General features: G+C 42.2%; 1 protein-coding gene across 1 annotated transcript in view; it reads left to right on the top strand.

The window, feature by feature from the left end:
- LOC145401104 (cubilin-like) overlaps positions 1-12,220 on the top strand; it is an 87,122-nt gene that overhangs the window by 15,462 nt on the left and 59,440 nt on the right. Inside the window, exons 5-17 of the mRNA XM_080273476.1 lie at positions 217-402; positions 865-1,053; positions 1,933-2,071; positions 2,464-2,558; positions 3,158-3,281; positions 4,058-4,258; positions 4,888-5,028; positions 7,164-7,348; positions 7,670-7,844; positions 8,927-9,111; positions 9,868-10,030; positions 11,117-11,222; positions 11,462-11,546. Of these exons, the coding sequence (XP_080129602.1) occupies positions 217-402; positions 865-1,053; positions 1,933-2,071; positions 2,464-2,558; positions 3,158-3,281; positions 4,058-4,258; positions 4,888-5,028; positions 7,164-7,348; positions 7,670-7,844; positions 8,927-9,111; positions 9,868-10,030; positions 11,117-11,222; positions 11,462-11,546 (1,974 nt within the window). The remainder of the gene's footprint in view (positions 1-216; positions 403-864; positions 1,054-1,932; positions 2,072-2,463; positions 2,559-3,157; positions 3,282-4,057; positions 4,259-4,887; positions 5,029-7,163; positions 7,349-7,669; positions 7,845-8,926; positions 9,112-9,867; positions 10,031-11,116; positions 11,223-11,461; positions 11,547-12,220) is intronic.

Genomic DNA, 12,220 nt, shown 5'->3' with positions numbered 1-12,220 from the left:
TCAAGTAAGCATGTAGTTTATTATTTCCCTGTGTGTTTGTACGTATACAGATAGTTATGCCGATCCGCCTGACGTGTATGTCGTTATATAGATAATCTCTCTCTCTCTCTCTCTCTCTCTCTCTCTCTCTCTCTCTCTCTCTCTCTCTCTCTCTCTCTCTCTCTCTCTCTCTCTCTCTCTCGCCTATCCCCTAATCCACCCCACCCACACTTGCAGGTAATGCAGTTAAAGAGTCAGCTAGAGAGGGATGAATGTGCGTCGAACCCCTGTCAGCACGGAGCCACCTGCATCGACGGCTACCTGAAACACACCTGCCTCTGCCCCAAAGGGTGGATGGGCAGCAACTGCGATGTGGACGTCAACGAGTGCTACGAGTATATGGGATCGGATCTTGGGTGCCAGGTAAGGGGACGATTCTGTGGCTCTTTTCATGGTTTTATGAGGGCTAGAGTTCCTTTCCATAGCCTTTTGTGTATCCATTCATCTCTCTCTCTCTCTCTCTCTCTCTCTCTCTCTCTCTCTCTGCCTAGTCTACCTGCACAGAACTTACCCATCTGCCTACTACGAACTTATTCATCCAACTGTCTTTCTCTTAAGTATTATCTCAATCTGTCTTTATGAATGTCACTCCACCTATCTATCTATCTGTTTATCTATTGCCAGACGACTTGATCCCGAAAGGGCTGGCCACAAACAAATAGCTTCAATTTCGCCCTGCCCTCTGCCATTTGTCTGCCCACCCTCCAACTCACACACCCCTCTTTCATATGCCTCTCCACTCCATCCCTCTAGTCCATCCTTGGTCCCCCTCCACCTGACCCATCTAAGTATCTATTCATCTTTGTATCTATCACCTCCTCCCAGCATGGCGCCCAGTGCATCAACACACCCGGGTCGTACCGCTGCGTGTGCACGGCTGGCTGGTACGGCGTCAACTGCAACCAAAAGAGCGACAACTGTTCCTCCAGCAGCGGTACGGCTCTCTGCGGCGGCCACGGCACCTGCATACCCTCATCCCGGGGCGTGCATCCTTATACGTGCATCTGTGACGAGGTGGGTAGTGTGTGGAATTATTGCATATAGCCGTGGGACGGCACTCATACAGTCAGTCATTTCATATCGATCCATCCATCTATCCATCGACCTTTAGGTCTATCTGTATATCTGTTTATCCACCTATCTGTCTATCTTTATCATCTGTCTGTCTATCCATCCATCTATTCTTGCAACTAGATGTTCATCCTTACACCTGCATCTGTGATGAGGTGGGTAGTGTGTGGAGTAACTGAGCAGCCATGAGACGTCATTCAATCCATCCATCCATCCATCCATTTATATGTCAATTCAGCCGTGCATCTATTCATCCATCTATTTGTCCCTCCATGTATGCAAGCATCCATCCACTCATTTTTCAATTTCTTCATCCATACATCCAGCCAGCCAGCTATCTCTGCATTTATCCGTGTACAGGTGAGTCCGTGACTAAATGAGTTGTGAGCTGTAGGGAGCTGACGAATTCCAGAACCAATGTCGATTTTATTCAGCTTTACAAGGACCTCTGAGGGTGGTGACGTGGGTTATTAAGGCTAAATCTCATTTCGCCAGTTCATAAAAATCACCTCTGAACTGTAATTAAAATTGTCACTTATAAATAAAAGTCGCATTCCAAGTGGCTTCCAACATTATTTCCTCAACAATTTATACTGTACATTACACGTCAAAATTTTCTTATATACTGATGCACACTGTGTCGATATTAAAATGATACAGATAACATACAAAAGAATGACAGACTAAAATGAAAAATAAATCGTTAAAAAAGATGTTACGAAGTCTCCTATGCAACTTAGAATACAACCATAAACGAAAAAAGGACGTCATCTTAGTGAAATGGTTAAAGCAGACGAATCTATATGTAACTTTTGTATGCAGGGTTGGAAGCCAGGCACGAGCAGCCCCGCCTGCGTTGACGTGGACGAGTGCGCCAGCCCCAGGCCACACTGTTCCCGCAACCCTCCAGTCCACTGCTACAACACCCCAGGAAGCTTCATCTGTGGACACTGCCCGTCAGGTGATCAAGAGTACTCGAATTCTGATTGATTTTGTTTTGTTATTACCCTCTTCTTTTTCTTGTCTGTTTCTTTTACTAGACAGTAGTTTGTACTCTGTGTCATTTTCCCGGTGATAAAACAATAAATCCTATATTTTTTTCTGTCTCCCACTTCTGAACCCTCACGTGTGGCCACTACGCTCAATGTGAAAAGCATATTTGTATTCAAACTGCTATTTTTCTCTCTAGGCATTAAATCCAACTTCTTCATTATCTCAGTTCCATATAATCATCATCATTTAAATATACTGGAATACTAGAATTCTACACTTCGGAAAAGGTAACAGAGGATTGCTTGTTACCACTGTACCAATCGACAAACATGAAGTAAAATTATGTATTATAATTTCCAGGGTACTCAGGAGACGGGTTCGTGTGTAATGACGTGGATGAGTGTCAGATAAACAATGGAGGTTGCTCACCCTTCAGCGTCTGCTACAACACGATCGTAAGATACCAGTTATATAGATTACACAGACATTTAGTGTTGAATCTAACTTGTTTTACTGTGAGGTTCTGTCCCCTCAGGATTATTTAACTTTTTTGTAACTGAAGTTTATCAGATGGTGTACATCCTGATATTCAATAACGATGCCTGCACTGATATCTTCCCCCCACATTGCCCTAACTTATGTCCCATGATGCTTTCTACTCCATGACCCCGATTAACCTGAGCTCAAATCGGTACTCCAATCCCACCTGACCTGATTCTCTCCATTCTAAAGCAAAGTATTGGTATGCAATGACCTGTACTAACATAACTTGTCCCATGTCCCCTCTCATCGTTACCCAGCTTGACCTGACCTAATATTGGTGTTCCGTTGCTCGGATTGACCTGTATTCCTCACTGCAAGGCAAAATGTTGCCATCTGATGAGCTCGTACTGACTTAACTGCTGTTCCATATCCCCATCTACTCTATGACCCAGCTTGACCTGAACTCATACTGAAATAAATCTTACCCCGTAATATTCTAATTACACCGATTGACCCAGCTTCCGTCCTGTGTCCACTGCTATTCCCTAATCCAGTTTTATCTCTTCTTCAGGGTTCCCACCGGTGCGGACCCTGTGCTTCCGGGTACACGGGCGACGGCACCAACTGCTACCCTTCCAGCCGACCGTGCCAGATGTCACCCTGCCACCCCCTTGCTCAGTGCTATGACAATCCCCGTACGTCCTCACTGCCTTTGCGTTGTGCAGATGCAGACATATATATCGATTCACTTAACCATGATCCGTAACTAGGCAGTGAGCGATAACTTTGCAAACCCAGCTACGACTTTCAGAGTCAAGCAACACTTCGGAACATTAGGTTGGTTTCAAAGTGTTCGAATAAAAAGTGTGCCAATATTACTGTCTGCAACTGCACATTTATATCCTTTCTATTCTCTACCCAGTTATATTCAGCTTAATAGAAGGCCTCTTGCAGTGAGACATTAATGTCAGCTGTACCTAATCTTTACACATCGGAAAGTCTCTCCAAAGCTTAATAAATTCGTCCGGAGACAGAAAGATATCAATGATTAATAGACACAATATCTAACTCCTCACTCAAATTCCAGGTCATCTGAGAAAAGTTGCCCGTGCTTTGTACAGCTGCTTTAACACTCTGACAGCGATAGAATTTGTATCATTCTCTTTTTCACCTTCGACCATAGATCTGAACTCACTTCTTCTCTGGTTAAAGTGACGGTGTATACGTGCCTTCTTCAATTTCTATACATTTTAATGACCTTTCTATTACCTCTTACAACCTCCCCACGCAAATCTTCACATCGTTTTATCAATGAGTCTGTTTGAAAAGAGTCAAGTGAGATATGAGTAATGTTCTTTGTGTCTGTCTATGCCTGCTTGTGTCTGGAATAGTATTTAGTAACGATTCTCTAAATTTTCGATATTTCTGGACGTTTTGCACCCTCTTAAGATCTTCTACAATCTCCCCACAGAAATCTCCCCTTCGTTCTACCAGTGTGTATGTCCCCCTGGGTACTCAGGCACCGGTATAGGTCCCCAGGGATGTGTCCTCTCAGGGGCACCTACAGGGGGACAGCCTACCAATTGGTGTGCCAGCTCGCCTTGCAGGAACGGAGGCACCTGCACCCAGACCGCTTACTCCTTCACCTGCATATGTCGACCGGGATACGCAGGTAATTAACTCCTTCAGACAGAGGAGGCCATTTACAGATTCAGGAGCGTCTCTAGGGGTGGCCCAGTGTCAGCCATATTATAAGAATTTTCACACACATGGTGGTTCACTCGAGCATTAATGATGTGTGAAATACTGACAGACCCTTTTGGCTGGGGATGTAGATACAGTACCTAGTGTTTCCACTTTCGTATTTTTCATTTCCGTTATTCTGGACCCGACTCACTCTGCCTTTAGGCCGGAATAAGGAGAGTGAAGATGATGATGATGATGATGATGATGATGATGACGATGACTTAACCTATCTCTTATGCTTCTGATATTGATTTTTCCTTCTTGTCCTCCTCCTTCTTCTTCTTCTCAGTTATTATTATTATTATTATTATTATTATTATTATTATTACTATTATTACTATTATTATTATTATTATTATCAGCAGCAGCAGCTTTAATATTATTATTATTATTGTTATTATTATTATTATTTCTATTATTTTTATTATTATTATTATTATTATCATTGTTATTATTATTAGCATTAGCATTAGCATTATTATTAGCATTAGCATTACCATTACCATTACCATTAAAATTAGCATTAGCATTATTATACTTCCCCACACACGGCAGGCCACACATGCGAGACAGACGTAGACGAGTGTGCCAGTAACCCATGTCAGAACGGTGGAACGTGCACACAAGGCCTCAACACCTTCACCTGCACCTGCCCCGCCTCCCACACTGGCGACTTCTGCCAGACGGAAAACCAGCGTGAGTATTAAGATGGTGGCGATTCACATGATGATGCTGGTGATTTTTAGTTTATAGTGGTGATTTGAGATGATGATGATGGTGACGTAAGGTGACAGGTGATTAGAGGTAATGACTTGGTGAATTATGGTGATTTTGTTGATGTTTTGATATGAGGTGCAGGTGACTTAAGGTCTATCTATCTATCTATAGCCCGACGCCCTAATCCCGCAAAGGGTGGCCGCAGACAAAACGCCTCCAAGTCACTCTGTCACCCACCATTTGACTCCCCTCCCCCAACTCACCCCCCCTCCCTCATATACCTCTCAACTCCATCCCTCCACCTCATCCTCGGTCTACCCCTCCCTCTCCCTCCCTCCACCTCACCTACATACACCCTCTTAGTCTGTCTTTCATTCTCCATTCTCTCCACATGTCCAAACCACCTCAGTGTATTTCTCCTAATCTTTTCAACCACATCCACATCTACCCCACAACGTTCCTTCACTTCTTCATTCGTCAACCTGTCCCTCCACGTCACTCCACATGCTCCTCTCAAGTAACTAATTTCCACTGCTCTCACTCTTGACTTGTTCCCCTCTTGCAAGGTCCACGCCTCGCTTCCATACGTCAGGGTAGGGATCACAATACCATCATGCAGTGACTTCTTAACTTCCTTACTCACCTCCCTATTTCTCATCACTGCTTTCAGTGTACCAACAACCTTTCTTCCCTGCTGTACCCTTTCACGTACTTCATCCCCCAAAGTTCCATCCTTACTAAATTGAGAGGGTGATTTTAGATGATGATGCTGGTGAGTGCTAAGATGATGATGTTTGTGATTTGAGGTGGTGATGCTAGTTTTTTTAAGTGATAGGCTGGTGACTCGAAGTGGAGGTCCTGGCAATTTTAGATATTGATGCTGAAATTTTAGATGATGGTGCTGGTAATTTCAGGTGATAGTGATGGTAATTATTAATATTTGACAGGATGAGGGGGATTTCAGATATGATGATGAGAATATAAGATGACATTCGTGATATGGTATGATGTTTGTGAGTGTCTGAGGAAATGGAGAGACTCTGATGTGGTGTGATGTTTTGGCGCTATGGTGTTAAAGTTGATTGTGTTAATGCCACTGGAAAGCGATAGTTGGTTATTCTGTTCACTGTGGTTCTGATGGTTGTTGTGGTGTTAACTGGCATCATGGAGTAACTTCTGGTTATCAGGTTAATAAAAGATATTACTGATTATGGTGTTAATTGTATGGATAGATGGCTGTATTACTAGTATCAAAGAATTATGACTACCATTTATCGTATTAATGGTGATTATGGTGTCAGGGGTAATCAGTGCGCTAACAGGTTTGTAAAATGATAGCAATTACAGTGTTAAAAGTGCTGTAAAATAGTGTTGCTCATAGTATTAGAGGAAATTATTATGGTGTTAAAGTAATTGGTTTGGTGATACTGGTGTTTACGGTGTTCATGGTGGAGTGGAGTGTGGAAAGCGAATGGTTGGTACTGGAGGCGTGATGGTATTAACAGTAGCTGTGGTATTAAGAGTTATCATGGTGTTAATGAAAACTGTGGTGTTAATGATGCTGCTGGTACAAACTGTGAAAGGCGGCTGTGGTGTTAATATCCATGGTGTTATGAGAGACTGAAGTAATGGTATTTAAGGAGTTATTTGTTCAGTGTGTGATAGATGTATAGCTATGGTGTTAATGGCAGCTATGGTATTACGGGTACAGTGTTGGGGGGCACCTGGTTGGCAATGGTGGCTTCGTGGAGTTAATGGTAACCATAGTATGGTATTGTTGGTAGTTATGATATTGTTTGTAGTTATGGTGCTAGTGGTAGTTATGGTACAGAGTGCTGAAGGCCCAGGGTTTATGGGAGTTTGTTAGAGTAAAAGGATGGTAGTTATAGTATTCAGGGTCTTTATCGTGTTAGTAAAGCTGCATAATGTTCGCAGTCAGGCTAGAGTTTTATGAATATTAAAAAAATTGTTGTGATAATAGTAGTTATATTGTTAATCTTCTCATAGTCATAATACCTCAAGTATTCTGCTCCAGTCAAGCAGTTTTCTTCAACTGAGTGAGTCATAAGAACCTGAGAGAGATAGTTGTGGTGTTAATAGTTCTATTGTTACAGAGTGTGGAGGGCGACTGGAGGGTACAGGAGGTGTTGTGGAGTTCCCAGTTGGTGCAGCCGGACAGATGTACAGCCACAACACCAGCTGTGCCTGGGCCATCTCGGTCCACCCCACCAAAGTCATCAACATCACCTTTGGGTACTTTCACCTCGAGGAGAGCTATTGCAATTACGACTGGCTCCAGGTGAGACTACTTGGGTTTGTTCTTTTTTTTTTCCTCTGGGTATAGCCTTAACACCCAGTTCTCAGTGATCCAGCTGTCTTCCTACCTGCCACATTCCTTAACGTGAAACCACTTCGGGGCTAATACCCCTCTGCGTGACTCCGCTTAGTGAATTTATACTTACAGTAGGGTTAAATAGTTGCTCATCTTCGTCCTCAGATTCACGACGACTCCAACAGGCAATCCCAAGTCCAGGGTCATTACTGCAGCACCTCCCTACTTGGTGCCGCGTGACTCTGCCATATCTCACAGATAGATCTAAATAATCTTTCTCGTCCTTAGATTCACGACGGCCCCAACATGCAGTCCCAAGTCCAAGGCAGGTACTGTGGCACCTCCCTACCCGGCGCTAACGGCACTATCGTCAGCACGCACAACCACCTCTACCTGTGGTTCCGTTCCGACCACTCCATCGCGGGATATGGGTTCAACTTTACCTGGAACGCCACGGATCCGGGTAAGCAATTTTGGTTATAAGCTTTCTACTTGAACTTGGCCTAGAACTTCCATCTTTCCTACTTGATTGCTGAGTTGTAATGGTTAACACTAGAATATGATGCTGTACTCTCTCTGCTTTTGGTTATGTTCCCATCTTGATTGCTGAGTTGTAGTAATAGATTAGCACTAGCATGTGGTACTAGTCATGAAACAGTGTTATGGAAAAGATATAAAACCGTTGTATTGTCTTTCAGTTTTGCTACTGAGGTAAGTGAAATGAGCTGCAAATGACAAAACTGATCAAACTTAAGATGTATTCGTACGAACTTAATTTTTTGGCCACGAAGTATCCACTTTGGATTATATTCTATATCAGACTATTTTATTATGCATGAGGAAAACCTATCGCACCAAAGACGTTGGCGACTATCACAACTGAAGTTTTTACTGAAGTCTGAGAACACATTGCTCTCCACCATACGACTGACGTTCTCACTCAGTTCAAAGAAACTCACTTCAGTTACAGGGCTAGCGATGACTTCAGATCAGCTGAGTAGTGAGAAGATGCATAATAAAGCCATCAGGGAGAATTGGCTTGTCAGTTATCAGTACCATTGAGTCCCATTATATTTCAGTCTTTCTCTCATCGGACGATTATATTCAGCTCAGGTTAAATTTGTGTTTATTTACTTTTCCTTCAGTTTGCAGAGGAATCTTCGATGAAGTTGTATAATTGTGCCTAACTGTGTAGCACTGTCTAACGTTGAAACTTTGTAATTAATCTGAAGTGAAATAAAAGGGGAGAGATAATGACAGCATATAATGACCAGTTAAGATGGATTTGTCGCTGAGAGGTATAGGGGTGGCTCTGAGTAGAGCGAGTAATAGTAATATTAGTAGTAGCGGCAGCAGCAGTAGCAGTAGTAGTAGCAGCAGCAGCAGCAGTACTGTTGTGGTAGTAGTAGTAGTGGTGGTGATATTAGTAGTAGTAATAGGAGGAGGAGGAGGAGGAGCAGCAGCAGCACACTTTTATGCTTATTGATTCATTCTTTTTTAATTTAATACGGCCTGTATATCTGTTATTAATTACTCTTACACCAGTCTGCGGGGGTCTGTATGAAGGGGCCGAGTACGGGTCTGTCAAGTCCCCAGGGTACCCAGGCCGCTACCCCCACAACAGGGACTGCTACTGGATCATCGAGGTTCCCCTGGGCAAGAGGGTCAAATTCCACTTCCCCACCCTGCAGATCGAAACACATACCAACTGCTCCTATGACTTCCTCGAGGTATCATTTTTCTACATTATTTTAGGGTAATACTTTCAGGTAGTTTTGCTTAATAACCTGTATCATAATCTCACGCCACTTGCAATTGGGTAATCGAGGTTCCCCTTGGCTGGAGGAACAATTTTCACTTCCTCACCTTACATATCGAATTCCACCTCAACTCCTCCTATGAGTTACTCGGGATGAAAATCAAATCCTAGCTGGTAGAGGAAAATTGACATGTGTTATTTTCAGCTCTGCAAGAAGGACAAGGAAAAATGTGTGTAAAATTTCCCCCTGCCGCTAGTTCTTCCTAACAAGATAAACTGAAGCTGTGACATGTAATCGATCGGAAAATAATGTGTTTGAGGCTCGTATTCTCGCCAGTTAAAGAGGCTGTTAGATAATTTTATATATCATCAATGCAGTCTGTGTCGTTATTACCATGATTTAAAAACCATACAAGAGCGTATTAATGTGTACTATACTCACTATACCCTAGCTTAGCCTAAATTGCCCAGTCACCATCCTGAAAACTGAGCTGCAAAAAGAGATTAACATTAGGATATGATGCTAGTTACCAGGAAGTGCTGTGGAAAGGATGCAGAGCCGTAGCATTGTCTTAATCTGGCACTGAGTTACGTGAAATAGGCTGCAACAGGACAAAAATTTGGGCCAAGTTAAGGTGAAAACAAGAGTCAAAATAAATCACATAGACAGACGTGCTATAGAGCCTCCTAAGCCTGCTAGACTATGACCATGAGTATCCGCCCCCAGGTTCGTGACGGGCGTACCGAGACGAGCCCCAGCCTGGGCAAGTTCTGCAGCACCATCACCCCAGCCCCAGTCACAGCCACCGGTCGCGAAGCTCTCTTGCACTTCCACTCTGACAGCTCCTACTCTGACACTGGCTTCCTCATCTCGTACAGTGCTGAGCCGGGTAAGATAGAGTTAACTTTTACAGTTTGGCACTTTTATTGTTAATTCATTCTATAATGGAACCGTGAGGCGCTGTAGGACTTCCACTCGCACAGCTGCTGTGACACTGGCTTCCTCATCTCTTACAGCGCGTAGCAGAGTTAGAAGGACAGATTTTTCAGTTTGCTGACATTTAAGTTTAATCATGATGGATGATCGCATACTATGCCACAAGACAAATGTGGAAATAGAATAAAATAATTTTATAGGACTTTTGATCAGTGGTTATATTCAAATTTTTTAAAATATAAAACGAAAGAGCTGCAAGCCTCATATTAAAATTGAATATGAGTTATAAGATTAATATAGTCCTTGTACATGCTCCGGAAGCAATCTGTGAGAAGGAAGAAAATGAAAAGCTTTATGAAGATGTACAAGAAGCTCTGAAAAGCAGAAAACCTAGTATACGTTAATAATAAGAGACTTTACTGCAAGAAGAGGTAAGAAAAGGGTAAGAGAGACTGCTGTAGAACTCTTTGGAATGAGCTGGTTGGAATGGTAGAGGCGAAAAGCTTGTAAAAATAGCTGAAAGAGACAGTCTTCCAGTAATGAATACCTTCTTTATAAGAAACAGTGTAGGCGGTGGAATAGCAGGGCATCAAAATAGACTTCATCGTCACAAACAAAAACTAGTACTTAAAAAAAAAAAAGTAACTGCACTGAAGAGAGTAATATAAGAAATGAACACCCAGTGGTGCGAAGTCGAGTAATATTAGATCTCTGAAGGGAGTGAGGGAGAGGCCAGTCCCATGAAAAACATCCAAAAGCTGTAGCTCTGAGAATGAAAACAGTAGAATTTGCTGGGATTACGTGAAATCGACAAACACCCAATAGGTCAGAGTTTTAAAAAATGCGAGAGGCCATATATCTTTTTATGTTCCTGATGCAAACTAATGTGAAATTAAAAAGGCATAAATAAAGCGCGAGAAAATATTAATATATATGTAAGGTAAAATAAATCACTAAGGAATAGGTACTACGAAGCCTCCTATGCCACCAGGAGTACGATCTCAGTGTCTCATACATTTTCACCGTCCTCTCCACCCAGGCATTCCCGGGTGTGGCGGCCTACTCAGCAACGAACACGGCGAGTTCTCTGCCCCTACACTGTCAGACAGATACCACCACAACCTGAGATGCGAGTGGGAGATCAGGTACCGTATTACTATCTCTTTTAGCCCAGGTGTGTACTTTCCATTTTATCCTTGCAATCTCCTGACGATTTTATTCAGCTTAGGATTGGTTTTTCTGGAACTGAGGGTTAGATATAGCCTCAGTAAATTCCTTCAGTACGAGACACCTTGCCTAGGTGGAATAAAATCGTCTGAGAGCAGCAACAGGTAACTAAGAAGACCTTACTCATCTCTAAGATCTTTTATTAATACTTTCACAGAGTCCATCCTCGAGAAAGGATCAACCTTAACTTCACGGAGTTCCACTTGGAGTATGAGCGAGCCTGCAGATTCGACTATTTAGAAGTAGGTTTGTTTCTTTCGCTTTCAGCCAGATGGTTTATTTCATCCATTTCCGTTTTATCAGATGGTTTTATTCAGCTCAGGGAAGATGTTTTTAGTATGATTCATCCAACATGGCAGTGTTGAAATAGATTTAGTCTCTGCATATCTACTTCTGACAAACTCTTTTATTAAGTCTGGGAAGAAAGTATTCATTAGGATATGTGGTTCATGTTAATTTCTGGTTCTTTTCTTGCTTTACTTCAATTCAGACTAAGGGAAAAGTACGAAAATATCTTTACTTACTTTTATTTTATTCCTACTGCTGCCAGGCCATATTATTCAGGTTAGGAGAGATCTTTTCTGAACGAACGATACTTCTGATGTAATGATGCAGAGATGGATTTATTTCCTTACCTTACTCTTGTTGTTGATGCACATTTATTTACTCTTTTTTTGTCTTTACTTATATGCATATTTTTTTCTGTTTATATATCTATTATTCACTAATTTTTGAGAGGAAGAGGAGGGTGCTTTCCTTGCCACTTTTTTTTTTTACTATTATTTTTTTACTTTGGAAGGCTTGTACGATGACGTCTGCAATATCTTCTCGCCATTGACAGATTTTTTTTTTTTTTTTAATTTCCTCGGGAGGCTCTTTCAATACCATTTTTTTTCCTAGCTAGTAATATTTGTTG

The sequence above is a fragment of the Coenobita brevimanus genome, chromosome 54 (genome assembly GCF_032717465.1).
Source record: "Coenobita brevimanus isolate Jiangsu-jjx chromosome 54, ASM3271746v2, whole genome shotgun sequence".
Taxonomy (NCBI): domain Eukaryota; kingdom Metazoa; phylum Arthropoda; class Malacostraca; order Decapoda; family Coenobitidae; genus Coenobita; species Coenobita brevimanus.
The sequence above is the reverse complement of the archived record's forward strand: the minus strand, read 5'-3'. Positions and strand labels throughout refer to the sequence as shown.